Consider the following 26,377-nt stretch of genomic DNA (forward strand, 5'->3'; position numbering starts at 1 on the left):
TTCGAAATCACTTCCGCCTTCAACCACGTGTTTAGTTGTGGACGGGTTTATGCTGCATTCTAGGACACCGGGAATATCGGAGGTTGCATTTTGGAGGTTGCATGTTTGTTGTGTCCAGTTCATGGAGCAGAGAGCGAAAGCACCCTGTTCATAGTTGATGCAAAACGTTTGGCTTTTTAAAACAATCACACAGACATCTAGGCCTAAAAACGATTTGAAGAATTTAAATTGAAAGATTAGTTATTCTTTTCATATTCTTTTTCCATTGTTAGACAGTAAACAGAATTTCGGCTCATGTTTGCCCCCGCCCTGCTCTTTCCAAGGTCATTAAAGAACTTTCAAAGTCGAAGACACGTAATTATCTGAGGAGCACCTGAAGGCAGCAGAACAGCTTGTGTTTGTGTTGTTGTGATGTCATTTGCACCAGAAACAGGAAATTGGCAAGGATTTCCTGATAACTGAAAATCAAATTAACAGAATATTACACAAGTGAATATTTTATATTTACATTGTCTCAGTGGACAGGTTTGCGTCGAGCACGTGCGTAACTGACGTAGTAACCGGCTCAAACCGCCCTCTTGTGACATAATCCAAAATGGCAGCCACCATTGGAAGACTACTGAGGACCTCTGTAAGTGAAACTTCTTCCAACACAGCATCACATTTGCTCTCGACACGCTTTTGCCTTAGTTTGGTATTTATTAGTCAGTGCTTAACTAGTGTCGATAGCAGGCATTGATGAATAGCTCACCTCTGCACTGCGCCGCTGTCATATCGTGTGTGTCGCACATTTGAACCATATGGTGACCAACCTCTGGCCCGCGGTCGCTGCGTTAGACCGATATGGTTCACAATAAAGAAAAAAAGAAGGTCAAAATTCTCTGATTCCAGCTCTTTAAATGTGGGCTCTTCCGTCTTCCATGAAATCAAAATGAATATCTTTGGGTGGTGGACAAACAGGACATTTGAAGACGTCCTAATGGTTTTTGGGAAACACTGATGAACATTTTTCACCACTTTAATACGTTTTAATGACCAAAAAAGTAATCAAACAATTGAGAAAATATTAACCAGGTTAATCAATAATGAAAATAATTAGTTGCAGCCCTGCTATGAAAAAGGTCTGTATAGCATGTGTGAAGCATCCTTTAATAGGCATATGGTTTTGTCATAGTGGAAGCTGCAGGTTTTTAGGTGGAAGTAAACACAACAGCATGGAAGTATAAAATTTTGTATTTTCACTGTGAACAAAGTGGTTGTTATTATGCAGTTTTGCAGTTCTACTTGATCTTATCCTCATCTCTACGCTGACTGGTTAACTGGTGACTTATCTATGTCAGTGAATGTGAAATAAAATATAGAGCTGAAAACTAGCTGGTTAATGGATGAGTCGATTGGCTGAAAAATAATCTGCCACTATATTGATAATAAATTATTTTGCAATTTTAGTTACTTTCCAAGCAACAAGACTTGGAGTCTGCAGCCATGCTAGAGGCTGTGCTCAGACACTGTGGCGCTTTGAGCTAAATGCTAAAATCAGCATGCTAACGAGCTCATGATGACAATGTTAACATGCTGATAATGGGCAGGTAATGTTTAAATGTTCATCAGCTCAGTTTTGCCTGTGAGCATGCTAACATTTGCTTATTAGCACCTATGAAATGGTTGTAGTTTGCTTCAGTTTTGGGAAAGATCATGTTTTACTTTACTGTTACATACATGACGCAATGAAAGTACGCTCTGTTGGTTAAAATAAGTCAAAGCTGACTCCCGGTTTTGTACAGCAGCCTCCTGGGTCTAGGTCCTGTGTTTGTTTGACCCAGATATCCACCCCACCTCCTCCGTATGTGGACTTTCTTGCTCTGTACACTATGTCACCTGACTTGTCCTCCTTTGAGGAATCTCAGGTGTAAATAATGCTATTATAATAATTGTATTAATAATCCAAAAACAATAATAATAATAATAATAATAATAATAATGGCAAAATGCAAAACCGGCGACTGATGAACTTAAAATGACAAATATTAAATGTCAACAATTCATCATTTAATTGTAGAAAGTTAGCACAGTACTTAATTAACTCTGCAAACTGTTCAACAGAAAACACACAACAGAAACATATGATTTGTAGCGTGTTCTTTACAACCACACGTCTACATCAGACCAAGAAAACATGTTATGCAGGCTCAGGGAACTTATTTTTTGCGTGCTTGCCAGTAACAGCAATTGTTGTTCTTACAGCAGGTATTTTGCCTCTGGCAGCTGAGGAAAAACACCTGTCGGGTGTGGTCACAAGTGCTCCACGGCTGAATTTTGAACCCACAGAGAGCAGAGCAGCATCAGTGTTAAACCTAATGTGATTATTTTTATCAAATACCTTCTGATTTGTGAACAAAGTATTTCCTTTGACACCTTTTAAAAAAGAAGATATTACTTTTCTTGCCTGGAGGTGGCGCATGTTCGCATGACACAACTGTGAAAGTGCTGTGTTGTCGCTCTGCTGCAGTTGAATCATAATCACTCAGGGGGCATCCTCTCCCAACCAACTCCAACAGAACTACTCAAGGACATTAATTAATAGCGCACAATGACAAAGTTTCTTCCAAATGAATTAGTCATAATATTATAACAACGGTTTCTTTAAAAAAAAAATTGAAAGCAATTCATGCTTCTGCACTGTTGAATGTCGTGACTGTCCTGAAATAGCTGTAAATAATAGCATAACAGTAAAATTATGTTTCAAGAATAACTTTCAGAACGATAAAAAATATACCTTTTTAAAATGAATAGGCAGTTATTAAGTTTTCCACCTACGCATATTCAACATGTGAAATAGGATTTTAACAGTTCAGTGGAACTAATAATCAACGCCGCAGCTCTTGAATGAGGTTTAGCATGTCATTCATGTCTTTTGTAAAGGATGTGGTCTTGTTCAGCCTGGAGAACCTGTTGGTTCGACCTCACGTTAATTGTTTCTTAACACACCTTGTCCTACCTCTGAAAAATAATAAAGGGAAGGACATGTTTTCCCTTCATGGGGGACAAATTCAGATGTTTCCAGCATAACAGATTAAATATACTTGGATTTATGTCTTTAAGATATACATTTTTTAACAGATCTCGTGTTGGAGACACAAAACTTGGCTAGTTTAAACATAAATGTTAAGTTGCTAACCAACACAGCTCAGTATTTCAGTGTATTTGTGGATCATTCATGTCGACTTGATCTTTTTTTAAGGCCAGGGTTGCAGCAGGAGGGTTGAAAGTCACAGCAGCCTGTCAACATGGAGCATCTGGAGCTGCAAGAAGCTTCAGCGACCCTGCACTGCAGAGAGCCTGTTTCTCCACCAGTATGTACAAAACCAAAGTCATAGAATGTGCAGTTGAAGTTTGATAAGACTGGCTAGGACATAAACAATTAATACACTGACTGAAAAATGAATCTCAAAACAGTTTTAGTGTAAAGGTTGTGTCAGTTTTCCTCAGCAGAGCGTCTGAGTAAGCAGGAGAATGAAGATATGTATGTGAAATGTAGTCGTCATTGTTCTGTGGTGTAATACTACAATTTAATTACATATAAAGTATTAAAATTGACATTGATGTTGTTGTTCGTTGCCATTTGCAGCTCATAGGATTGTACCATCGTGGTATAATTGTACTGAAAGTATCCGGCTTAATTACTGTACAGTGGGTCAAGTTTTTGAAAAAGGAATTTGAAGTTAATTGCTCGCCCCATTTTTTGCCCTTTTCTTTTCTTTAAATAGCTCCCATCACTTTAAACATAAAGTGAGATAGTATAGAGATGTCCGGGGTTTTTCAGTATGGTGTCTCACTACTTGACAGCAAAAGACATAGATAGCTTTCACAAAGCAAATAGTCTGAATGAATAAATTGAGTTTGACTTTTCTGTATCAGGCACTTCCAGATGGGCCCCTGCTGTCACTCAACCTGCTCCTGCTTTTAAGGCCACAGCTGTCCACAATGGGGAGTTCAAGGAGATGAGCCTCGCTGATTTCAAGGGCAAATACCTGGTCCTCTTCTTCTACCCACTCGATTTGTGAGTAACATGATGTCTTACTCAACCTTTGATTTAAATGTACAGAGCACTGAGGTAGGATTTTTAGGTATCGCTGTAGATGACCAGTCCCATCACTTTGTGCTCATGTCATCTCTCCAGTCTGAGAGTGTGTCAGTAAACGTTTCACTCATGGTGCCTTTCATTTCTCTCTGTGTTTGTCATACTGCAGCACCTTCGTGTGTCCAACAGAGATCATCTCATTCAGCGACAAGGCCAGTGAGTTCCATGACATTAACTGCGAGGTGGTGGGAGTGTCTGTGGACTCTCACTTCACCCACCTGGCGTGGATCAACACTCCACGCAAGGTACTGTCTCTCACTGAATAGTTATTTAGTAACTGTGACACATGGTGCAAGTTTTTCCATTCATCTGTTAATGGGGGCCATAAATGAATCTATAGTAAATGACTGATCTGCAAGTAGCAAATGTAATGCTGACATACTTGTATCAGTGTTAATCTTGTGGTATTATTTCCTGGTGTTTTATCAGACTGGAGGTTTGGGCCACATCCACATCCCCCTGCTGTCCGACCTCAACAAGCAGATCTCTAGAGACTATGGGGTGCTGCTGGAGGGTCCAGGCATTGCACTGAGGTGGGTTCATTACGTGCTCTTTAGGAAGTGTCTGTTCACCAGTCCTGCCATTACAGAACGATCTTACAGTTTTAAATATTAAAATGTAATTTCCCACACAGTTAACAGGTACATTATTCTATATTATTTCCTACATATTATTATTTCCTACATTTCTGCATTTATTTCTACAGTGTAATGTTGCTATAACTTGCTGTTAAAATGCAGTGCGAAACACTGAGAAGACAAACCATTAGACGTATGATATGTACTCTAAAGGACTTGTCACCTGCCTACTGTTATAGTTACCACTAATGTTCTTGTTACTCTATTACTCCTTATTATTTCTTATGTGCCACTACATTTAATAAATACCTTTAAACTTTGTGTGCTTCTTTCTTGTGTAGTGTCATGATGTTGTTGAGGTATTGAAGCAGTCCTGCTGAAGATGAATGTTAATATTATCCTCCAGGGGCCTGTTCATCATCGATCCTAACGGAGTGGTGAAGCACTTGAGTGTGAACGACCTGCCAGTGGGCCGTTGTGTAGAGGAGACCCTTCGTTTGGTGAAGGCGTTCCAGTTTGTGGAGACCCACGGCGAGGTGTGCCCGGCCAGCTGGACTCCGGAGTCCCCAACGGTGAGTTCCCCCAGCCTCCGATATCATCTGCAAGTGCTCCTCAAACACTGTATACTTCAGTCAGTTCACTACTGACACTCTTTTTGTGTTGCAAACTTAATGTTGCCCACTGTCCTTTTCATTTGTAGTTGATTTAATTAATTAGTAGAGTGTGTGTGTTCAGGATATGTAAATTGAGGAAACTCTTGTGCTTTAAAATGTGCATTAGGTACATCAGTCCTCTGTGGAAACTAGTTTTAAATGTGGATTTTTTTTTTGGAACTGTTTGCTTTTCAGATTAAACCAACCCCAGAAGGATCCAAAGAATACTTTGAAAAAGTCAACTAAAGAAGACGAAGTTCACAACTCTGAAGTGGTTCAAGTCTAAAAATAATTGTACTCTTAGTTTACAGTTTATAAATTGTATTTACTCCTGCTTATCTGAATACAGTAATAAAGATATTCTTTATAAATGGCAGCTCTTTGTTCTGATTCATGTGGCAGATTGTGTTGTAGTGCTCTATGTTTTCAGCAGAGATTCAGGCTGAAACGTACAGTCATGGAAAAAATTATTAGACCACCCTTGTTTTCTTCAATTTCTTGTCCATTCTAATATCTGGTACCACTAAACGTATAATACAATGAACACAACAAAAAATGCAGCTGGTCACATAATACGTTATGTCCTATTTGACATTCTTAAGCTTAATTGATTCCCAGGGTATATAAGAGACCATTTCATGTCACAAGCAGCACTGCACATGCAAAGGCCTAGAGTGGTTTCCTGCTTACATTCAAGCCATAGCACAACTCAGAAGTTGTCAGCTCTCACATAATGCCTAAAACAAAAGAATTATGTGAAGCCACAAAGGCAGCCATCTTGGCACTGCTGGAAATTGGCATGAGTGAGAGACTGGTAGCGAAAAAACTGAAGATCTCCAAGACAGCCGTTCATTACAACAACAACAAAAAAAACAAGCTGAACATGGCACTACCAAATTGCTACCTGGCCGTGGCAGGAAACGTCTTCCTACCCCACGAGATGACCGTGCACTCATCCGTTCCTGTGTCAGGAATCGTCGTCAGACCTCCAGGGACCTTAAAAATGAGTGGGCACTGTCGAGAAATGTGACTTGTTCGGCAAGGACAGTTCGAAACCGACTTGTTGAAGCTGGTTTGAAGTCACACAGAGCACGCAAGAAGCCCTTCATCAATGAAAGGCAGAGGAAGGCCCGGTTACTCTTTGCTCGAGACCACAAGGATTGGACTGTTGATGATTGGGCTAAGGTTCTCTTCAGTGGTGAATCCAATTTTGAATTGATGCTCACTCCAGCCAACTTACTGGTTAGGAGGAAGCCTGGAGAAGCTTACAACCCAGACTGTCTTGCCCCTACAGTAAAACATGGGGGTGGATCAGTCATGATCTGGGGTTGTTTCAGTCTGAGTGGAACAGGGCAAATGCAATTGTGTGAAGGCCGAATGAACCAGGTCAAGTACAGGACTACCCTTGAAAACAGTCTTCTTCCATCAGCTGGAAAACTCTTTCCTGCCTCGAATGACTGGATTTTCCAACAAGACAATGCCCCTTGCCACACGGCAAGGTCAGTTAAAGCCTGGATGGAGAACCACAACATTCGCACCATGCCTTGGCCTGCTCAATCACCAGATCTTAATCCAATTGAAAACCTGTGGAAAATCATCAAACTCAAAATGGAGAACCACAAGCCCAAAAACAAAGAAAATTTGTTTGAATTTGTCCAACAGGAATGGGCTGCTGTGACAGCAGAACAATGTCAGAAGCTGGTGGAGAGCATGCCAAGATGCATGGCTGCAGTCATCAAAGACAATGGTTATGCAATCAAGTATTAACTCTTGTGTGTATCATGTGTTTAAAGCAAACAAAAAAGAAAACATGGAATGCTTAAAAGTAGTGTTTCTGGCGGTACAATGCCATAGCTATTGATGTAAGAATTTAAGTAATTTTGGTTATCAAGAAAACCATGGAAAATGAATAGTCCTTAGTTCTTAAATTAAACTCTCATGACCTATTTTTGTTGTTATCATTATAATTGTCCAAACAAATGTACCTTTAGTTGAGCCAGGCATTAAAATTAACAAGAAATTGAAGAAAACAAGGGTGGTCTAATAATTTTTTCCATGACTGTATGTTTCCTTCATGTTGTTGCTATTTTTCAACTCACCTTCCACTTGATACTCTGCATAAATCAGACATTGAGCGGTACTGCTGTGTGTTCCTGTGACTCTAGTACACATACAGTGCATTATGTATGAGCTTATCTCATAATTTAGTTCAAAAATATTTACCCTCAAAGTCAAAACCACACTTAATAACCCCTGTACATAAACATGTTTATTTTCTCTTTTTACAGCAAGTTAATATGCAGGTTCAAAATGTCTAATCAGACATTGGTACACAACATGAGGTGCCAAAATCAACTTCAGTGGGGGAGAACTGGAAATTAGAAAAAAAAGGCATTGCCACTTCTCATACAAGTAGGGTACATACTGTATTTACACAAAATGGAAAAAAGCGTTTGAAACACTCCGCAGACTCTGTGGTTATGAAAACACCTAGTTTTAAGTGGACATGAACTTCACTTTGTACAGTATGTTTGCGGAAACAAAGCAATTGCCTCATTCCTTCTGACATTCACAAATGATGTTTCAGGTTAGGCAACAGAAAGAACATGAGGGGAAATGGCTTACCAGAAGATGTAGAGCCTTTTAAAGCTTTAAATAATATATGAAATCCAAACAAGAAGAGTGTCCATAAGCAGGCCTACTGTCATCGGAAAAACAAAACAAAAACAAACCGACAGCGCTGGCTGAAGTGGAATTTGATGAGCAGATGGTTTGGTGAAAACTTCATGCAATTTCAGGCAAGATGTAACAGCGCCACCAGCCCAATCCCAAGCACCAAACGAAGACAAAACAAAAAAAACCTAAATCTCTTCTTTTTGTTTTTAACTGAATGATTCATTTAAAAAAAACACCCTGTAGTAAATCTGTACAACGAAAATACATTTGGGATCTACATCTAAAGGTACATTATTAAGGTTATATACACTCCCCCCATCCATATATTATCTTTACAAGTAGACTTCATTCAAACCCAAACATTAAGAAAACCCCAACTAAACAGGGAAATGGGATCACATCAAACATCCATTTAAAAATCGGTTCTTACTGTATTTCAACCATTGATCAGTCCCTCTGTTCTTGTCTGTACAGTAAACTACAGCAGGACTAAAATCTCTCGTTAACTGGATGAACTGCTACCATAACAGGGAATTAAGAATCGTCAAAAAGGGGGAATGATTGTGGAGTGACCACAGCTTTTGTATCATCTTTTCTGCAGTGGAAGTAAATCAGAACAGACTAGTGGACTGTGTAGTAACGATATTTCGAGTGACTTCAAGAATACAAAATAGAAATCAAGTCAGAACCCGGGCACAAACCCAACCCTCCAATATTCTGACACAACAGAACAAAGGCTTTCAATATACTTAGGCCTCTTCACTGAAGAGAGCTACACTATTCCATCAATAAACATTTATGTTCTCTGGTCTCAGGTGGGACTGGGTTGGAAAAGAGAAGCCATGTCAGCCTTAAACATTTGCCCCAACGTTTGTTTGAAAGCAACTGATAAAAACAGAACCTTGTGTGTTTGATACCTCTTCCGCAGATTTGCTCGTTCACTTTAAGTTGCGGCGTTGAAATTCATTCAGAAAATGGAAAAACTACATTGTACGAAGTGAGATTCTCACAATCTCTTTGCAAGAAAGAAAAGTAATAAAGAATGACTTGTGCCCGCCGTCTTTCAGGATACACGTAGGCAAATCCACTAATATCCCTGTGTTGCTGCTTCGCTTCTTAGTCAATTTTCACATTTGTGTAGATCTTCCTCACAAAGGCACTTGTTCCCATGTATCCTACGGCACCTGGAACGAACAAACGTGTTCTGTGAGTTTCTTTTAGGTGGCCTGCAGCTGCAAGGAACACACTCTGCTCTTAACTTTTCAGGTAAATCAATCACAGGACAAAATGATGACGCGTGAAGGTATCCAATAAAGGTTTGAGCAAGGAAAAGCACATCCTACATCCACACAATAACCAGTCTGACATCCAACAAACCCAGAAGGCACCATGTACTAGTGAGTGCAGATTAGAGATGGCTCCACAAAGGTGCTTTAAGGTGCAAGGTGCCAGCCGTTGCTTATTACACTTCAAGGTGAAGAATGGGTTTGGCTTGCAGCTGCTGAGGAAAGGTCTATTTAACAGCACTTAAAGCTGAGGAACCGATGTGGATAAAATGAGTAGGCTGTCCTAAAAGACACTGGGCTTCATGGAAGAACTAGTTGTACATACAGATTTGCTCATTAATTCGTAGACTCTGTATCTATGAATGAATCCGACTGAATTTGGAGTTTAAATATGCCGCAGACATCAAAAAAAAAAAAAAAAAAAGAAGATGCTACATTATTATTCTGTCCACCACTTTATCATCATTATGTTTTGCCAATGTGCTGATAGGTGTGAAGGTGCAGGTTACTGTCTAGGGGAGCATCCTACGCTGCACCCAACAATGCAACATTGCCTGCTGTGCAACATTCTCACATACACCTCCATGACTCTCACGTCCCCTTACCGTTATGTCAGCACCTACATCAATTACGACTACTGACACTGCTACGTTTGTTATGTCTCCGTCTGCTGATTTCTGGCAGCAGGACTTGAAGCTCTGAGGTGTGAAAATCTTTTTTGGCCTAGCCAACATTTTTGTGAATGAAGAATTGTTTATGCTTATGATCCAATCTCAGTGAGCGGAGCCCTACTCACCAACAACATTTGGCAGGTTTAAACAAGGCATTTACAACAGAGTCTGAATGGAACCCTTGTAGAAGCAAACCTCATAGAGAAAAGTATGAGGTTTAGGGTAATAATACTAAAACGCCTTTGCATTGGGCCAAATCCTTTTGAAACTGCACCAAAATATTCAAGAGCTCTGCCTCTTAGCTAGTCACACTGTCTGATTACCAAAATATCTTTCACATTCATTCTGTCACTAAATGTCTAATTGACAAAGTTGTGGCTGTTGTAGTTTACAAAAACCAAATTCTGTGAATAGAGTTGTGAGTCTCTTTAGTTCAGGACAGTGCTGCAGTACTTAAACAATGAGATGGAGGGACTCACCACACATGATTCCTAGGGCAGTGCTGAACACAGCCATGTAGCCAAAGTAGAAGGATGTCTGGAACAGCCCGTACATCCTGAAATGCAACAAGATAAAACAACATGTAAGAAATGGATTTGATTTCTCTGACATCCTTTTTTTATTCTATAAATGTTGCAATTTTTTTGCTCATTTTTTTGACTGTAATTCATGTGTTCAGGTGTGTGGTTAAATAAACTGTAAAACTTACTTAGTTTTGAAGAAGTAGTAGTAAAAGGAGTACATGTAAACATAAACAGCGGTGGATGCAGCAGAGAGGAAACTTGTCCATTGCCTAGAAAAGACAAGAAAGCAGACAGCAAAAGTAGGTAACAGTTGGAGATTTACTCAGCCCGTTGTACGTCACTTTTCGACTCTGAATCATTAATGATTCTTTCAGCTCTTGATTCGGGACTGAGGCAGGTGAACATGAGGTTTACAGCAAACATGTTATAATGATGCAAGTTTTCTGACGACTGGCGTTCTATGTTATATAAGTTATACATATACAAATTATATTCCACCACAAAAAAAAGTCAAGTCAGCGTCAGACTGTGGCAAAAACATGAACACACTCACCATCTGTAGTCCTCAGCGTTGAGCAGGAAGTACGTACACACGATGGTGACACACACGGTGACAATGCACAGGATGACCAGGACCAGCATCATGAAGCCGTACACATAGTAGATTTTGTAGGCCCAAAAAGATGTGAAGATGAAATACCTGAAGAACCAGGACAGAAAACATTTCACTCCCTGCAAAGATCATGTGACCACATACAATGGCTTCAGTGCGACAGCATAGACTTACATCTCAATGAAAATGGACCCGAATGGAAGGATTCCTCCGAGACACACGATGACAGCCGGCTCCATGAACCTGAGAGACCCGAACACTCAACATAAGAAAATGCTTGTAAACCACCAAGGGCCCACATCAGATTCCCCCCTCCAGGGCAAAGGTTGCATGACTTTTTGTGAAATGTAGAAAAAGGATAAGGGGGACATAAGCTGGAAATTCAAGCAAAGTCTGACTGACAGAGGCCCGAAGTCACGTCTACCATTTCCTGTTGGCAGCTGGCCACAGCACTTGGCAGAAGGTTGTAAATGTTAATGCACTCACAGTTTATTGCTTTGCTATTTTTCATTACCCAAAGAGTTTGTGCAGACAGCAAAACCATATTCTACTTCAGACCTGATGTCTTGAGCACACTTAAGCACAGGCCCTGCGACACTTTGGATTCATTTCATGCATCCAGTACAACTTCCTCATTACCCACTGGTCAGTCATCACACTTCCCTGCACAACCATAAATACACCCTGTGTAATAATGTTTGAATGTTTGCACACCGGATGGTGCACAGTAGTAGTGAGACGATTTCTTAATTAAGACACTTTAACATAGATTAAGTTATCTTAAACAGGTGGTAGTGTCATTATTTGGTATGAAAGGGGCATTCTCAAAAGGCTCAATCATTCACAAGCAAGGATGGAGCGAGGTTAATCACTTTGTCAACACATGATTTTATAAAGGATGTTACTACATGGGCTCTGGAACACTTTGTAAAACCGTCTGTAAACACAGTTTGTTTGCAAATGATCGCACTCTGTTCATATTTATGTTTTACACAGCATCCCAACTTTTTTGGACGCTGGGTTGTACTCTACAGTATGTGTCTATGACCAATAGCATGTTTTGATTGACAGTTTTGTACAGTGTTAACATAACAACTGTCTCCAACTCTACTCCAGTGTCGCAGAGGCAAATTCCTAACATTTCCCATCCTCAGAGACACCCTGCCGACACCCTGCCTGTGACACGCCACACCTACCATTTCTTCTCAGGGATTGGTCGCGGCACAGCATTCACTCGGCAGGGAAAGTTTGGCTGGCCAGACAGATTCCTCCCCAGAATCGTCCCCACGAGGTTTAGAGGCAGAATGACAAAGAAGCAGATACAGCAGACGGCAACCTGCGGGGAACAAAAAGAATTAAAATCAAATTGAGTGGGCCGCTTTTACAGCCGACGTCCAGGGTGTTTTCAGATCCCCCATCATTTATCTCAGCTGTCCTGTGACTGTGTCCCAGTAATAAAAGACTGAAATAGTTTTAAGATCTCTTGGTTGCCATATTTTTATATTTAATGCTCATAGCCTGATCTAGAGGTACAAATGTCCCAAAAACTGTTTCAAGATGGTTACTTGACACAATTATCTCGTGTTGTGCTGATGGATACAGACAACAAACAGCTGTCTGTAATTAAGAAACTGAAGAGTTTCTATGCAAAGCATTCATGCTTTTTTTAATTCCTGTTCAGTGTAAAAACTTTGGCACTAAATGCAAAAATAAACTCCACAGAATGTAAAAACTGCAGAGTTCAGAGAGCCAGTGTCATATGGAATGTGTTTTCTATGATGTGATCTGTTTTTAATGTTCTCCAGATGAAGCAATGGATAATTTTCCATCCTGAATTTTAGAAATATACTTTCAAGGACTTGCACAGTATGAGACGCAGTTTAAACCCTTGACTGAATACTTTCGGCACGACTCTCATTACTTCAGCTGTCTATGTACTCAATGACTGATTACTCTGAGCACAGCCACACAGATAAACTGAAGCTGTGGATTCAGAGGACGTTCTTCATCACTTTGTGTTTTTTAGGGAGGTTGTCGCTGTGTCAAACATACCATGGTGCCAAATGGGATGGCTCTGGAGGCATGGTAGTAGATAGCGATGAAGTTGATGAAGAAAGCAGTCCCGCATACCATGGCTGGGATCATAAAGGCCCCAATGAACATTTGCTTAATCCATCTTCTGCCTGTATTGTTCAGACAAACAAAAAGCATAATGTCAGGAATTTTCAATAGCTTTGCAGAGGAAATATCGAGCCAATAATCCATACCCAGGAAAGAGAGAATGTGAGGCATGGAAACTTTTTTTATTACCTCCTTGTTTTGCATACAAGCTTCCCCCAAAGTAGCCATTGACAGGGGAGGTGGCAGCATACACAAAGATGGCTGTGCTCAGCATGGATCCTCTCCTGCAGAGAGAAATGATACAAAGTGAAGTCTCAGTGTATGGTCTTTATTCCCCTTGAAACTGGTATTTCACGTCTTACACTCACACAGAATCATATGTTTTTAAGCTACATTTCAACAGAGGGCTTGAATTTTACCAAAGAAAAACACATGCAGATGACTTCTCACACACACACACATTCACAATGTCCCTTGTTTCCTTGATAAAAGCATTACGAGGTTTTCCCCATTTGCATTAAAATAGTACTTCTTGCAGTACTTCTTAACTTAATTCATGACTTCCACATTTTTTATCCAGATAATGACATTAGGTTGGGTTTTGGACGGCATTTTTCCATTTAGTTTTTGCTTTAAGTAATTTTATGTAACAGAAAGCTCAGAGCTCAAAATCAAGTTTTTCTCGATGGACTACATATTTGTGTTTAGCAAATTAAAAGAACATCGCCCTTCGGAAATATATCAATAAAGAGGCGATAAAGTATTTGATTAAAGATTAATTAGACTTGAATTCAACAAACCCCACCTTTTCTCTTACTCTGATCTGGCTTTAAAATGGAACCTGGTATCGGGCCACAACCTCACAATTAGAACAGGAAGTTACAACGCAATGCAATTATCTGCCAATTACTCACTCTGTGTACAGATCCTCAACCATAGCAACAATGATGACAATGAGGGAGACGGAGAAGATCTGGCAGCCGGAGCCAATTAGTGAGGAGAAGATCAGTGGATGGCTTGATGGCCGAAACACATCACCATGTACCTGCTTCCACCCGTATTCATCTCCCAGGTCTCTGTCCTGATGACACAGTGACAAAATTACATGTTCATACAGACCATTAAGTCTATCGACAGCTGCATAGGACTGAAATCTTTAAACTACATTACTTACATGGACAGTGCAGCACAAGTCCAAACAAAAAGACAAAACCTAACCTCACTAAAACTCACAAAACAATAATGACAAAACCTATAAATGTAGTCTTACATTCAGCAAATCCCTGCATGCTCAAGAGCAAACTGCTGAGTCAATAAAAACTTACCATGTCATCCATTTCCTCCTCTTTGCTGTATCTGGCGTAATCCTTTCTTAGTGTTCTCATCAGAATCATGGACACCAGACCCACCAAGAAAATGACCATCATGAAGGAGTTGAAGATAGAGAACCAGTGGATCTAAAAAAAGAATTAGTAAAATCATCAGGTGTTTTAAGATGTAATTATGTTACAAAACTTTTCACTTTAAAACAGGCTTAAATATTAAAAACCTCAATAAATCAAAATGAACAATGAAGTGCTGTGAAAATGTTTTCAGTAAAAACTTGCTGAATGCATTACTCAGGAGGTCACACAAATAATCATGTGTAAAATCCCTGCTCTCTGTGGGCTCAGCCTCACTGCACAAGTCAGGGCAGGAAACAAACTTTTTCAGCCACTGAGTGTAGTAGGTGGAGGATTTCAAAATTCAGACTGTTGAATCAGCCAATCTTCCTTTTAGAAAGAGACCAGTTGGATTCCTGCCGCAATGGCAGGAAGAGTTCACAAGTCAATGAGAAGAGTTCACAAGTCAATGAGAAGTTGCCAAGCTGGTCAACTACACTGTGCCTAGCATGACACAAGGCTCAACTCACAACCTCTGAGAGGTAACGCACACCTGTGCAGTTACAACAAGCTACTTGCACTCATGGCTTGCATGATGAACCACTAATCTCTGATAAACAAACGTATAATATCCAACTCACCCTGTGCTGAAAGAAGGATGGATCAAGATACTTGTCGAATCTGTCTTCAAACTTCACATCTGACTTCTTCCACTTCACCTGTAATAAAACATAACAGAAATGTAAGTTAACATGTTTACAAGACCACAGCCACATCAGTTTACAGGACACATACTACGGAGATAAAATAAGCATATAAAAAGGAACACTGAGTGGGTCATTCAGTACTCACAGAATAGGACATTGCGATTCTTGTGTTTGGCACAAGTCTGACTTTTCCTTCACTGGTTAGATTAACATCAACAATTCTGTTGCCATTGAAGCCGATCTCCAGTTTCTTGTATGTCCACAGATAATGATCTTCTCCATTTTCATCTGCCTCACCAACAATGCCTTGAAAAGAAATTAACTTGCATTAAATTATGGGTCTGGTCCTTACAGAAGTGGTCAAATGGACAGGTGTAAACACTAGGCCTTCGGTCATATAACATTAATAATCAGGGAGTGTAAATGCCAAATAAAGGTCACTTCCTACACTGCTCGTTAACTATGTAACAGCATCATCTGTATTCATCTGTTACATTCAGTCTTTAGGCTTCAGCTGTTATCACAGTTTGTCTCTGCTGGCCACCGTAACAATCTCTTACTCTGTGCAAATCAGTTTGATGTAAAACAGTCACCCAGCTGGCTGCCTGTTATTCTGGGTCTGCATATTTATCGTCCTGGTTCTCGACTGCATGGCTACATGACAAATGTTAACGCAAATATTTTGTTAAATGTTAACGTTCATATCGAATTTAATGTTATTCCCTTGAGGCAAAACATACTGTAGCAGATATGAGGCCACAAAAAAAGTTTCACATTTGATAAAGTTTTCCATAAAGCTCTACATATGCGTTTGTCTCTTTTAGTGAGTATCACGCTGCTTCTGATTATAGGATTGGCAACAGGTGTGGTTATGTACTACTATGAAAAAGCTACGTTATTCTGGGTAACAAACAGACAAGCTTAGTGTTCTGGTTCAGTTGCCACACTGGCAAACCGGACATGGGGTCAAAGTCTACATCTATTTATTGTGATCCAGGCATGAAAAGTACAACATGGAGAAGTGGCTGAGTAAATGCAAGTGCCCCACCCACTACCTACAACATCAGCCAACTCAATGATGTTTGAACAACTGTCACAGCGGCACCATCGTGCAAACTACGACCACGTACGCAAAGTGATCAGGCCGATGGAGTGACTACCTTAAAAAGTGTGTGGTGACTGATGTCTTAGCACAGAAAAACAAGGGAGAACTTCACTGTTGGATTTGGTGTCAAAAATCCTTTTTTCACCAGTATTCAAAGTTGTAGGGGTGTGATTAGTCAGTAAATTCAAGGTTTTATCTGAGGGTGTCAAATATTAATACATTATAAATAAAGCAGAAATAAGGAGTGTCCTACAATTACATTTTAAAGTAACTAACCTTTCAGTTGACTGAACCTGAAGATAACAGCTCATCAGCCCGAGTACTGTGCTGTTCAACAGACTCTTAAATAAAAAAGGTGTTGGATTGTTTGATTCGCCACACAGACAGACCTGAGTGCCTGTGCGTGAACCATGCGGTATATGGTTGTGTGTGTTGTTACACCCCTCATAGTTTGGCCAAGGATGAATGATGACGAGTACTACCCGTGAATAAGAACTGGTTTGACTTCTCCAATATCAAGATAACCACACTGACACACAAGAGGCCACTGTCACTGTGAACCTTTGTAAGAGGCTAATTAGCATATAAGTAACTCATAACATAAAAATTGCAGAGCAACACTCCAAAGCATAGGACAACTGGACAACAGAAATGTCTGTTTAGCCAAGAAACCATTTTTAATGGATTTTTTTAAATAAAGTATCACTTACCCCAGATAGGCAGGTCATCTATGTACATTTGGTACCAGTAGTGATTCTTTATGGCATAGACAAATGCATCCCGTTTGGCTTTGTCCAGGTCAATTTCACAATATGTTGTCTGCATGACTTCGTCTACAAGGATCACAAACACCACATTATTTCTGTCAGATACAGTAAAACTGTGCATGAGAAAGAACAGACCCAGACATTCAGAGGCATCACATACATGCTCTGATGAGTTTGTATGTGCTCAACAGGTGAAAGTCGGTGAAACAGTAGAGTACCTTTGAACTTTATGTCCAGGCCACTAAATTCAAGCTCCACTCCCTGCAGGGCCTCTCCAAGAGTTTCATGGTAATGACTGATGGTCTTCTTGGAGCCCGCACAGAAGGGCAAAGAGAAGTACTTGTATGTCTCCTGTCGGTTGTGGTAAGGCCCCACTGTGTTCATCCATAAAACTACCTCCTCCTTATCTGTGTACTGCAAAGGAAAAACATGGACTCTTACTGTCAAGCCCAGGAATGCTAAGACAGTTCCTGCTGGCTTCAAATTCTAAGCATTTGTTATTCTATAAGAAAATGACAGTGACTAATAAATACGTTTCAATACATGTTCACCCTCACACTCATCACACCACAGCTACAGACACATTTTAGACTCGTTTAATGTAACGTTATCGTCACACTTCCCCTGACAGGGATTGGTAAAAAGACCGCTATTGCATTCAAATTAATGCAAACACATGAAAACTGTAACTCACTTATCGCTGCGTCAGTGTAACACTATAAAAGTGGTATGTTAGCTATGTTTGCCTACATAAAGTTAACTTCAATGCTATACCCGTTTCCACTAACTCTACTCCTAAAACAGTTGGAATATGTGAAAAAGACAATGTAATACACCTTATTAACTTATTAACAACTTGTAATTAAGACGTCTGGGAGCAGGAATATCGAGAGGCCCTGACGTTAAACCGGTGTTTCGGCATAATGTTACATTTCCTGACAAAACAGCCATCGTAGTAATCGCTTCGCGGAAATCGTGTTTTTAATGACTGCCTCTACTGTAAAGACTTCACAGGTTCATTATGCAAGCATTTTGAATTCTGTTGAACAACTAACTAACGCTAGCTAGCCTAACTTGAGCGCAGTTTCCGCCGGTGCTCAATGAAAGCTTGTGAAGAGCAGTGTGGAAGACGTGCTAACAAGCTAGCAGGCAAACGTTAGCCATAAGCACTTAGGCCGATAAGTGGTGACAAGTTAGCTACCAAATTGAACGCCACTCTGTTTAATGGCTCGCCACGTATCGATAAATAACACAACGGCCCAAGCCGTGCACTCCGTCGTGTCTGTAATTCTGCCTTCTTCTATGCAGCTAGCCGTCGCAGCTACAGTTAGCAGGTTAAACAGAGCACAAACGTCCATTATTTTCAAGGCTCCCCCTTTTCAATCGGCCTCTCAAAACGCTGTCTTACCGTGTGTTCATGTTCATCTGCGTCGACAGGTAATAAAGAGCCCACTATAACGAGAAAGGCCGCCGCTGCCACTTTCCACCTGGAAGAGCCCATTATTTTCGGAGAAAGTATGCAGAAAGATTGGGGATGTTAGCTTTGGAGGGCTAGCCCACCTTCTTCCTGGTTGTATGACAGAGGCAGTTTTTAGGGATGCTCTCGTACGCATATGGCGTAAGCGTTTCGCGAACGCCCACCGCACGCAGATTGGATTGGCTGAGCCGCGTCACGTGGCTCACAGCCTCCAGTCACCGTGGAAAGCGATGGTTCAAACGATGAATAAAGAAACTCTGTCGGCGCCTCGTCCGCAACCTTCAGCCACGTCATCCGACTGCCAAGACTGGCGCTTCGCCTCAACTTTGACAGGGCTGGTGCATGAAACATGATTCCCGAGCACAACAAACAGGTCTGTGCACTGTGTGATGAGGCCTCCTGATGGCCCTAAAGTTGTCTGAACAAGGTCTCACTTTTCGTGCATTGGAATGCAGGTTTAAACATTCACAAGGACCATAAGTTTTCATTTTATCTAGTGGGACCGTATTTATTTTTACGCTTCTCTGACAATAATGCGGACAAACGTCGATTTATAAATCCTATTAAAAGACGAATTATGAGAACATAAGATATATACATATCCCCTCATGGCTAGACACCTATGATGCCTTCACTTTGTAAGTCTTTTGTAAAGTTAGTTGCGCTTCTCTTATCAGAACCATGCATAATAAAAACACACTTGTCTTAGACAATGCTCCATCTAAAGCAAGAGTTCAAAGTTATTCCAGTATTATTTTTCCTGTAAACAGCTAAGGCAGAGGTATTCAGATCTTTCAATTAAATAAAGATAGCCTTTTCATCCTGTGAAAATACTCCACTTCAATTAAAACTTCTGCATTCAACATCTCACTCAAGTAAAAGTATGTAAGTATACTACAGATGTACAGTAAGTCTCAAAAGTAAAAGTACTCATTATGCAGAAAAAATGTCCCTGTCAGTGTTTTACTATTACGCTGTTTTTGGATTAATAGGCTGTATAGAGAGGTTAAAGTGGTCCTACATGAATTCTGCGAGGTGGATATCTCCTCCAGAGTTTTTCCAAACGAGTCCAATACGTTAATGTGTTTTTTTTGCATCAAGCAGTGCAAGACAGAAACAGCAATGCACTGCTGGGGACAAAGGCAAAATTTATTGTAATTAAACTGCAATGCCATCTGAACTGACATTCTTTGAACCCAGCTGAATGAACTATGTATTCAACGAAAGAACTCAGAATATCAGAAATGACGGTTTTCTAAAACCACATACAAGGATGCTGAACAGACATGTCTCAGCTGTTCTCCTTGTATTATTCTAAAATGTCACTGACACCAAGATATTTTAAGCCCTGGATTACCAAACTCATTATCCAGTATTATAGATGGGCATTATCACCGCACAACAATGCCCAGGAGAGGGCACCTAGAGCAACAACAGCTCATCGAAATTGCATTTCCAATGGGAATGTTATTTCTAGTTCTGATAAATCTTAATAAATTAACCACAGATGTGGAAAGAACAATTATAATCATGATGATCTAAGTTTACCAACATTTTTGCATTCATTCTCAAATAATAAATGTTCAACACAAACACTTCAATCATAACAATCAGATATTTAAAGTAAAACCCACATTTTTCATGTATGTAGCCGTTAAGACAAACCACATGAATGTAGTGTGTGATCAAATGAAAAAAGTTCTCTGCATGTGAAATCTGGCACAGTTTTTCTGCTTCAGTCATCTTCCCAACATTACAAGGACTGCACAAACGACCTGCACAGGAGACACGATGAGATATACATGTTGTAGAAATAAAGCAGATCATTTAACAGACACAGATTTGTAGAACCAGAACACAATCACTTTTAGCATTATCAGTGAAATGTTTTCTCACGTTATAATGTCAGGCAGATGGGGGTCTCTATATAACCCGTTGTGCAGATACCCCAGAGAACCATCAAATGACACCAGCTTGACTTGCTCTCCATTCTGGGCACTCGCTGCTACCTCATACATCTGGGAGAAGAAAGCAAAGAAAGTTCAGTCTTGCTAAAACAAAAAGTTATCCTAGAGAAGACACTTAATCCCTTTTTAGCCACAAGGAAAATACCACCTCAGTTTACAGTGTAGCTGTCTGTGCCAGTCATACCTGCTGAGCAATCTGAATGGGAACCAAGTGATCATCCTCTGAATGAAGGAAAAGGATTGGGTTTCTCATTTTCTTCAGACTGCAGAATAACAAAACACATACTAATTCATTGCATTTTACTGGTAATAACAATATTAACAGCTGATCAATGTTTGATATCATTCATAAGCCAATATTTGACGGCTGTGTATAAACAGAATGTTAGTGTTTCATGAAGACTTACTTTTCCTCTGTAGGAAAGACTACCTTGTTCTCTGCCCATGGCTCTGGGAAAAGGTACTCAAAGCCCGGGAATTTCCAGTAATACTTTAAACAGAAGAAAAATAAAGCACTGACAGGTTACGTGTAATGTAGCAGCAGCTGTGTGAAGTGAACAAACGAATTAGGTGGCAAGTTACCCAAGTAAAAGGATGAACTGTTATCTCCTGTCGAGCACTATTAAATGCACCCTCCAGGATCACACCATCAAAAACCACTCCTGGAAAGAAGAAGAAATGATAATCATCATATTGAGATGTAGGATTTACTTCCTCTTATTCCTATTAGCCAAAATTCACAGGTAGCAAAACCCACCTTGCTCAGCCAGTTTTACTGCAGTGTTCGTGGCCACTCTGCATGGAAATATGAAGAGCAACAGCTTGACATGTATGCATGGAGTTAACACTTTCCTCTTCAACTATTCCTGACAGTGGCAGGTTTGTTGTAGCTGTGGGCTCATTGCAATTTATTCTGTCATGAATGTCACTTGTATTTTACTGATGACACAGTCAGATTTGTTTGGTTTAAAAGTCAAATAATTTACTATGCAAGCAGACAAATGAGAGGTAGCTAATCGCCACTATTCAAATAGCTGTAGGTGTTTTTTATAAGCATGCTGCTTACAGTTAGTTTCTACTATTTGTCTTACTAGCATTTAAAAAATATATATTTATTCCTATTTTGCCTTGAATTTGTATCTTATTGCTAGACATAATTGTATTAAATATGGTGAGATCTGTCTGCAGCAAAAACTATTTTAGAGTACTCTTTGGTTCTTCACAGTATTTTATTGTTGTGATCCTGTGCTGTGCAAAGTTTGTGCACTACACTGATTTCTTTTTGCTACTTGTCGTGTTGTTGTGGCTGCAGCTTTCTTCATCTGTTCAGCCATTGCAGCCATCACTGCTGATGCTAACTGCTATAGGTTGCTGCAGTACTGTATCAATTAGACATGAATAGTGAAAGTGTCAAGGTGTCGATGCTGCAGGCTGTTATTTCAACATTTTAAGTTTAATATTTCCCAAAAAGAGGAGTATGTAGTAGTATGCAGTATACAGCGACCTGAGTCATTTGTACTTGAGCAAAATGCTGGAGATTGGGAGTCTTCCTTACTGACCCAGTCCCAAGAGAGTGCCCCCAGATGACGACCAGGCTCTTTCTACTGCGTGCTTTGACCCAATTGTACACGTAGATGGCATCAGTGGTAAGACCAGCTTCAGTCGGCTCCCCAGTGGAATCTCCAAACCCTGTCAGAGTGTCTCACATCAACCACTGCTCACTGACAGACCGCAGACTTGCTGTTCACTGCCACCAGGTGGCAGCCACTCAGAGGGAAACCTGCACTACACACTGACCTAAAGTTGAACCGCTGAACTTTGACTGCCTTAAAACAAATAACTCGTCAAGCACAACAGTAATCACAGGGCTGCAACTGATATTAAATCAATGTGAGAGGGTTGTGTATTACAATCAATACAAATGCAAAGAAGCATGGAGATGGAAAATATGTTTAAACGAAGAGTCATAAATCTTCATTTGCACCAACCTCTGTAGTCGGGCACCAGTGCGTGGTAACCAAGTGCACTCAATACCTGTTGACACATAACACTTATTCGTCATCAGAATGGATATTGAGATTTTCATATCCGATCTCCAAAAGATTAATATGTTTGTGCTGGTGATCACTCACTTTTGCCACTCCCACCCGATGAGTGGCTGCCCTGTTGGAATGATTCACAAACAACACATGTGCCAATAAATTGGTGTTTTCCAAAAAACAAATATGTCTAGCTGTGTGGCACTTTTGCCCTCTGCTTCTTCAGGAGCCGACTACAATACAAATGAATCATTTATCATACCTTGTGCCTGTGTTCCCATGAAGATAAATGAAAACTGGACTGCCATCACTTAAACTGTTCTGGTACCACGCCAAGTCCTTCCCCTGTGCCTCTTTCCTCATACTTTCAGGGACAGTGTGCCTTAAACAGTTCAAAATAGTACACCCATTAGAGACACAGCAGATGATTGGGTCATTTAAAAAAGTCTCATCCATTTCATATCTATGCTAAATAAAAAAAAGAAATGTTGACCTTGGGTTGTACTTACCATACGCCAAGAGAGATTCCTTCCTCTGATGTCAAGTACATGTTGATGGTGTGATTAAGGGAGAAATCAGCAGGTCGGCTGAGGTCAACGAAGAATGGCACCCTGACTACGAACAGGAAAAGAGGAGAGGTGGGCCCATTTATTGCTTGCAACTTGAGGATTTACAGTACTTCCAGGAGGAAGAGAGGGAATTTGCTTACGTCTGTGAGTGTAAACAAGATGCTGGATTAATTCCGGGAGTATTCTGAGCAAGACAGGCACCAAAATGAAGCTAACAAAGCAGGCCAATAAGCCCCTTTTCAGCCAGCCTCGGGACCTGAGAACAGACAGGGAGAGAGAGCAAATCAATGTGACTAATGACCATCTAACCATTATCTTACAGATGTCAGTAAAGGGAGATGACCATCTCCAGGTGGTCTCAAAGAAACTCCAGTATTTGTTGTATTGTCCTTTTTTACTAAACAAAAAAGACTGCCGTTGACTGATGAGCAGTGTTACAAGCACTTTGTATCACCATCTGATTGGTAATTCAACAATAGTTATTACTCATTATTGGCAACTTTCCCCTTTTTAAAGCCAAGATCGGCTCCACTTTACATCAGATTTCATCTGCACCTCAGCTCCTTTTCAGTTGCAGAGCTTTTTGGATGACTCAGCGAATATGGTTCACTGGCTATGTAGTTTGTACACTTTTTTTCCCAAGCGAAGCAGTCGCATCACTATTCTAACGCGCTTCAGACTGTACATCAGTAAGTGAACACGTCACCGATAATATGGGCCAACAGTCATTGTCTTCAATTCAGTAGTGTGTTTTGTCTGTTGCTAGTCCAAGCTGTTACATTCATTTAAGTACAAAACTAGCCGATACAAGTACTGCACATCAGACTTTCAGCTCAGTAGCCTATTATTTACGACAGAGTTATCAGATTATGACTGTTTCTGTGGGAAGGAAGTAAAGTCATGCAAATCACAGCTGACAACGGTGCTCTTGGTCGCCAGTGAGGGGAGCTCCACTGCTAAAAGCTACTGATTCCGTCAGCGACAATGGTGATTCATTATAGTCGCTTCCATGTGAACATTTGTTGTTAAAGATTTGTTCATATCGACATCTATTAAGTTCATCAAGAGAGAGGAAGTTGACGGTGTAGTGGATGATTATGTTGAGTGGTGCAAAAAGAACCACCTGCACCTCCATGTAGGCAAAAAAAAAAACAAAAAAAAAACACATCTCAGTGAAACTGGCACAACAGATGTACACTCAGGCTCACTGGCACATACAGAGCTGCTCTGCACATGTCCTACCAGGCTGTGATTGCAGCATTAATATGGAAACATTAATATGGGAGAGAAGAACTGAATAATCTAATAATACAGGCAGGCTGTCATTGAACACAGTCTTGACTCTCAAGAGGCCACAGCAGAAAAGAGGATGCTTTTCGGAGTATTGCCAATTAATGGACGATACATCCCACCACCCCATTAACACTCTAATCAGCCAGAAGAGCCCTTTTAGTCGAAGACAGATTTCTCCACACTGCTCGGGGGAAATGTATAGCGGGGCTTTCATTTCAGCAGCCATCAAACTGTCTCTTCATCTGTCCAGAGTTAACGTTTTTACTGTACTATTCACTTCCAGATCTTTTCCAGAAGATGTCCAAAAGCTCACACTAGACTTTTAAGGAAGCCACAATGGCAGTGTGATGTGAAGCAACCTTTGTTTTACTTGGCAACCACTGTACAGGAGGGGCTGCTGAGTTAAACATTTACCCAGTGTAGGGTCAATATAACACGGACAATACTGGATTAATTTGACCCAGTGCCGATGGGGTGTTTTAATCCAGTTTTGGGTTTATTTTTATTTACTGTTGCGTTACTGTTTTTTTTTTTTACCCATTGATAAGATTTACCAAATAATTCACATTAACTGTCATTTTTAAAACCAAGACTCTGAATATCAAGATAGTACTTCACAACTTTCCCTAAAGTTCAGAGATAATCACACTTTTTCAGAACATTTCCAGTCTCTGATCACAAAAGTTCAAATTTCACGACACTTCCGGTGATTGATTACAGTGTCGAGATCTGTGTCCATTAAAGTGTTCTTTCCACTTCTGTTGATTACCTTGGTATTACACATGTCCTACTTTTTTTGTATTTATTAAAATGTATTTGGTACATCCTTTCAGATGTTAATGCAAAGCCCCGGAGGGTTATTCCAGGATCTGAGTTGTTTGATATACTTTGGTTTATAGACACTGACCCTCTCACTATTTTTATCTTGCTATTGCTATGTGGTTCAAACTCTTGCTTACTATATATTGTCTTACATCAACAGAAAAATATATATGTAAACCAAATCATAAGCCACTTCAAGCCTTGTCCCAGGAGGGTGTCACCCCTGTCATCACCTGGTACTGTCACTACATGCTAGTTACCTTTAACAAACTTCAGCCTGGGGGATTTTAATCACTGCAACAGCTGATTGGGAAGTTAGTGGTATCAGACACAGAAACTAACTGCATCTTCAAGACATCACTTTAATTACAACCCCAATCACTTTAAAAGCACCAATAATAACTGTGCATGTCCGCAAGCACGCTAATAACGGTTATTAGTGAGGTAACGTTAAGCTAGGTAGCTAACTCACGGTGTCGCCTGCCTCCTCTGGAGCTTGGCAGTCCTCAGCTCTTTAGCGGCGGCGGAGGATGAACCATCCCTTTTACTGACCCTGCTCCTCATCATGTAACGTCAGTACGAGTTAAGGGACATACAATTTAAGATACAGTCAAGCACTTTTCCTGACACTTGCGTAGAAGCTAACAAAAAGTTTGTTCGAAGTACAGTTTAATCGCGCGGAAGGGGTGGTACTTGGCGTTGTTAAGGTAGCACTGCTTCACACGCTGTACAGTACAATGTGCACACATGGCGCCACCTTAAACAAGCAGGCAGTATATTGCATGCTGTTAACAAGCCTTTATTTCCTGCCATTATCCCAAAACTGTGACACATTTTTGTACTGCTACAGCACTGAAAATTATGCAACACAGAAACCAGAGTCTTGTAACGCAACTAAAGCAGGTGTTTAATAACACAAATTGCATAACTGTCACGATTGATGTGCAACCAGGGGAGCAGGAATGCAGAGGTAGGACCAAAATGCA

General features: G+C 40.4%; 3 protein-coding genes across 3 annotated transcripts; 1 reads left to right on the forward strand and 2 right to left on the reverse strand.

Moving 5' to 3' along the window:
* Nucleotides 1-485: 485 nt before the first annotated feature.
* Nucleotides 486-5,742, forward strand: prdx3 (peroxiredoxin 3). The gene is made up of 7 exons (XM_041946889.1): nt 486-631; nt 3,242-3,353; nt 3,919-4,060; nt 4,251-4,386; nt 4,571-4,674; nt 5,126-5,291; nt 5,568-5,742. Exons 1-7 carry the CDS (start codon nt 596-598, stop codon nt 5,616-5,618), a joined length of 747 nt encoding a protein of 248 aa, XP_041802823.1. The 5' UTR covers nt 486-595; the 3' UTR covers nt 5,619-5,742.
* Nucleotides 5,743-7,623: 1,881 nt separating this feature from the next.
* Nucleotides 7,624-18,819, reverse strand: tm9sf3 (transmembrane 9 superfamily member 3). Its single transcript, XM_041947423.1, has 15 exons — nt 18,633-18,819; nt 17,443-17,638; nt 17,168-17,290; nt 15,498-15,658; nt 15,287-15,364; nt 14,589-14,720; nt 14,178-14,344; nt 13,453-13,547; nt 13,195-13,325; nt 12,339-12,478; nt 11,317-11,385; nt 11,083-11,229; nt 10,715-10,798; nt 10,485-10,561; nt 7,624-9,232 (listed from the first exon to the last, which is right to left on the reverse strand). Exons 1-15 carry the CDS (start codon nt 18,723-18,725, stop codon nt 9,165-9,167), a joined length of 1,761 nt encoding a protein of 586 aa, XP_041803357.1. The 5' UTR covers nt 18,726-18,819; the 3' UTR covers nt 7,624-9,164.
* Nucleotides 18,820-18,960: 141 nt separating this feature from the next.
* Nucleotides 18,961-26,076, reverse strand: si:ch211-117n7.7 (uncharacterized protein LOC751622 homolog). Its single transcript, XM_041947425.1, has 13 exons — nt 25,864-26,076; nt 23,417-23,532; nt 23,217-23,322; nt 22,970-23,089; nt 22,801-22,831; nt 22,657-22,702; nt 22,228-22,357; nt 21,426-21,463; nt 21,251-21,330; nt 21,076-21,158; nt 20,853-20,931; nt 20,598-20,719; nt 18,961-20,476 (listed from the first exon to the last, which is right to left on the reverse strand). The coding sequence occupies exons 1-13, from the start codon at nt 25,956-25,958 to the stop codon at nt 20,455-20,457; spliced, it is 1,068 nt and encodes a 355-aa protein (XP_041803359.1). The 5' UTR covers nt 25,959-26,076; the 3' UTR covers nt 18,961-20,454.
* Between the last annotated feature and the right edge of the window lie 301 nt (nt 26,077-26,377).

This window comes from Chelmon rostratus, chromosome 11 (genome assembly GCF_017976325.1).
Source record: "Chelmon rostratus isolate fCheRos1 chromosome 11, fCheRos1.pri, whole genome shotgun sequence".
NCBI classification, from domain to species: domain Eukaryota; kingdom Metazoa; phylum Chordata; class Actinopteri; order Chaetodontiformes; family Chaetodontidae; genus Chelmon; species Chelmon rostratus.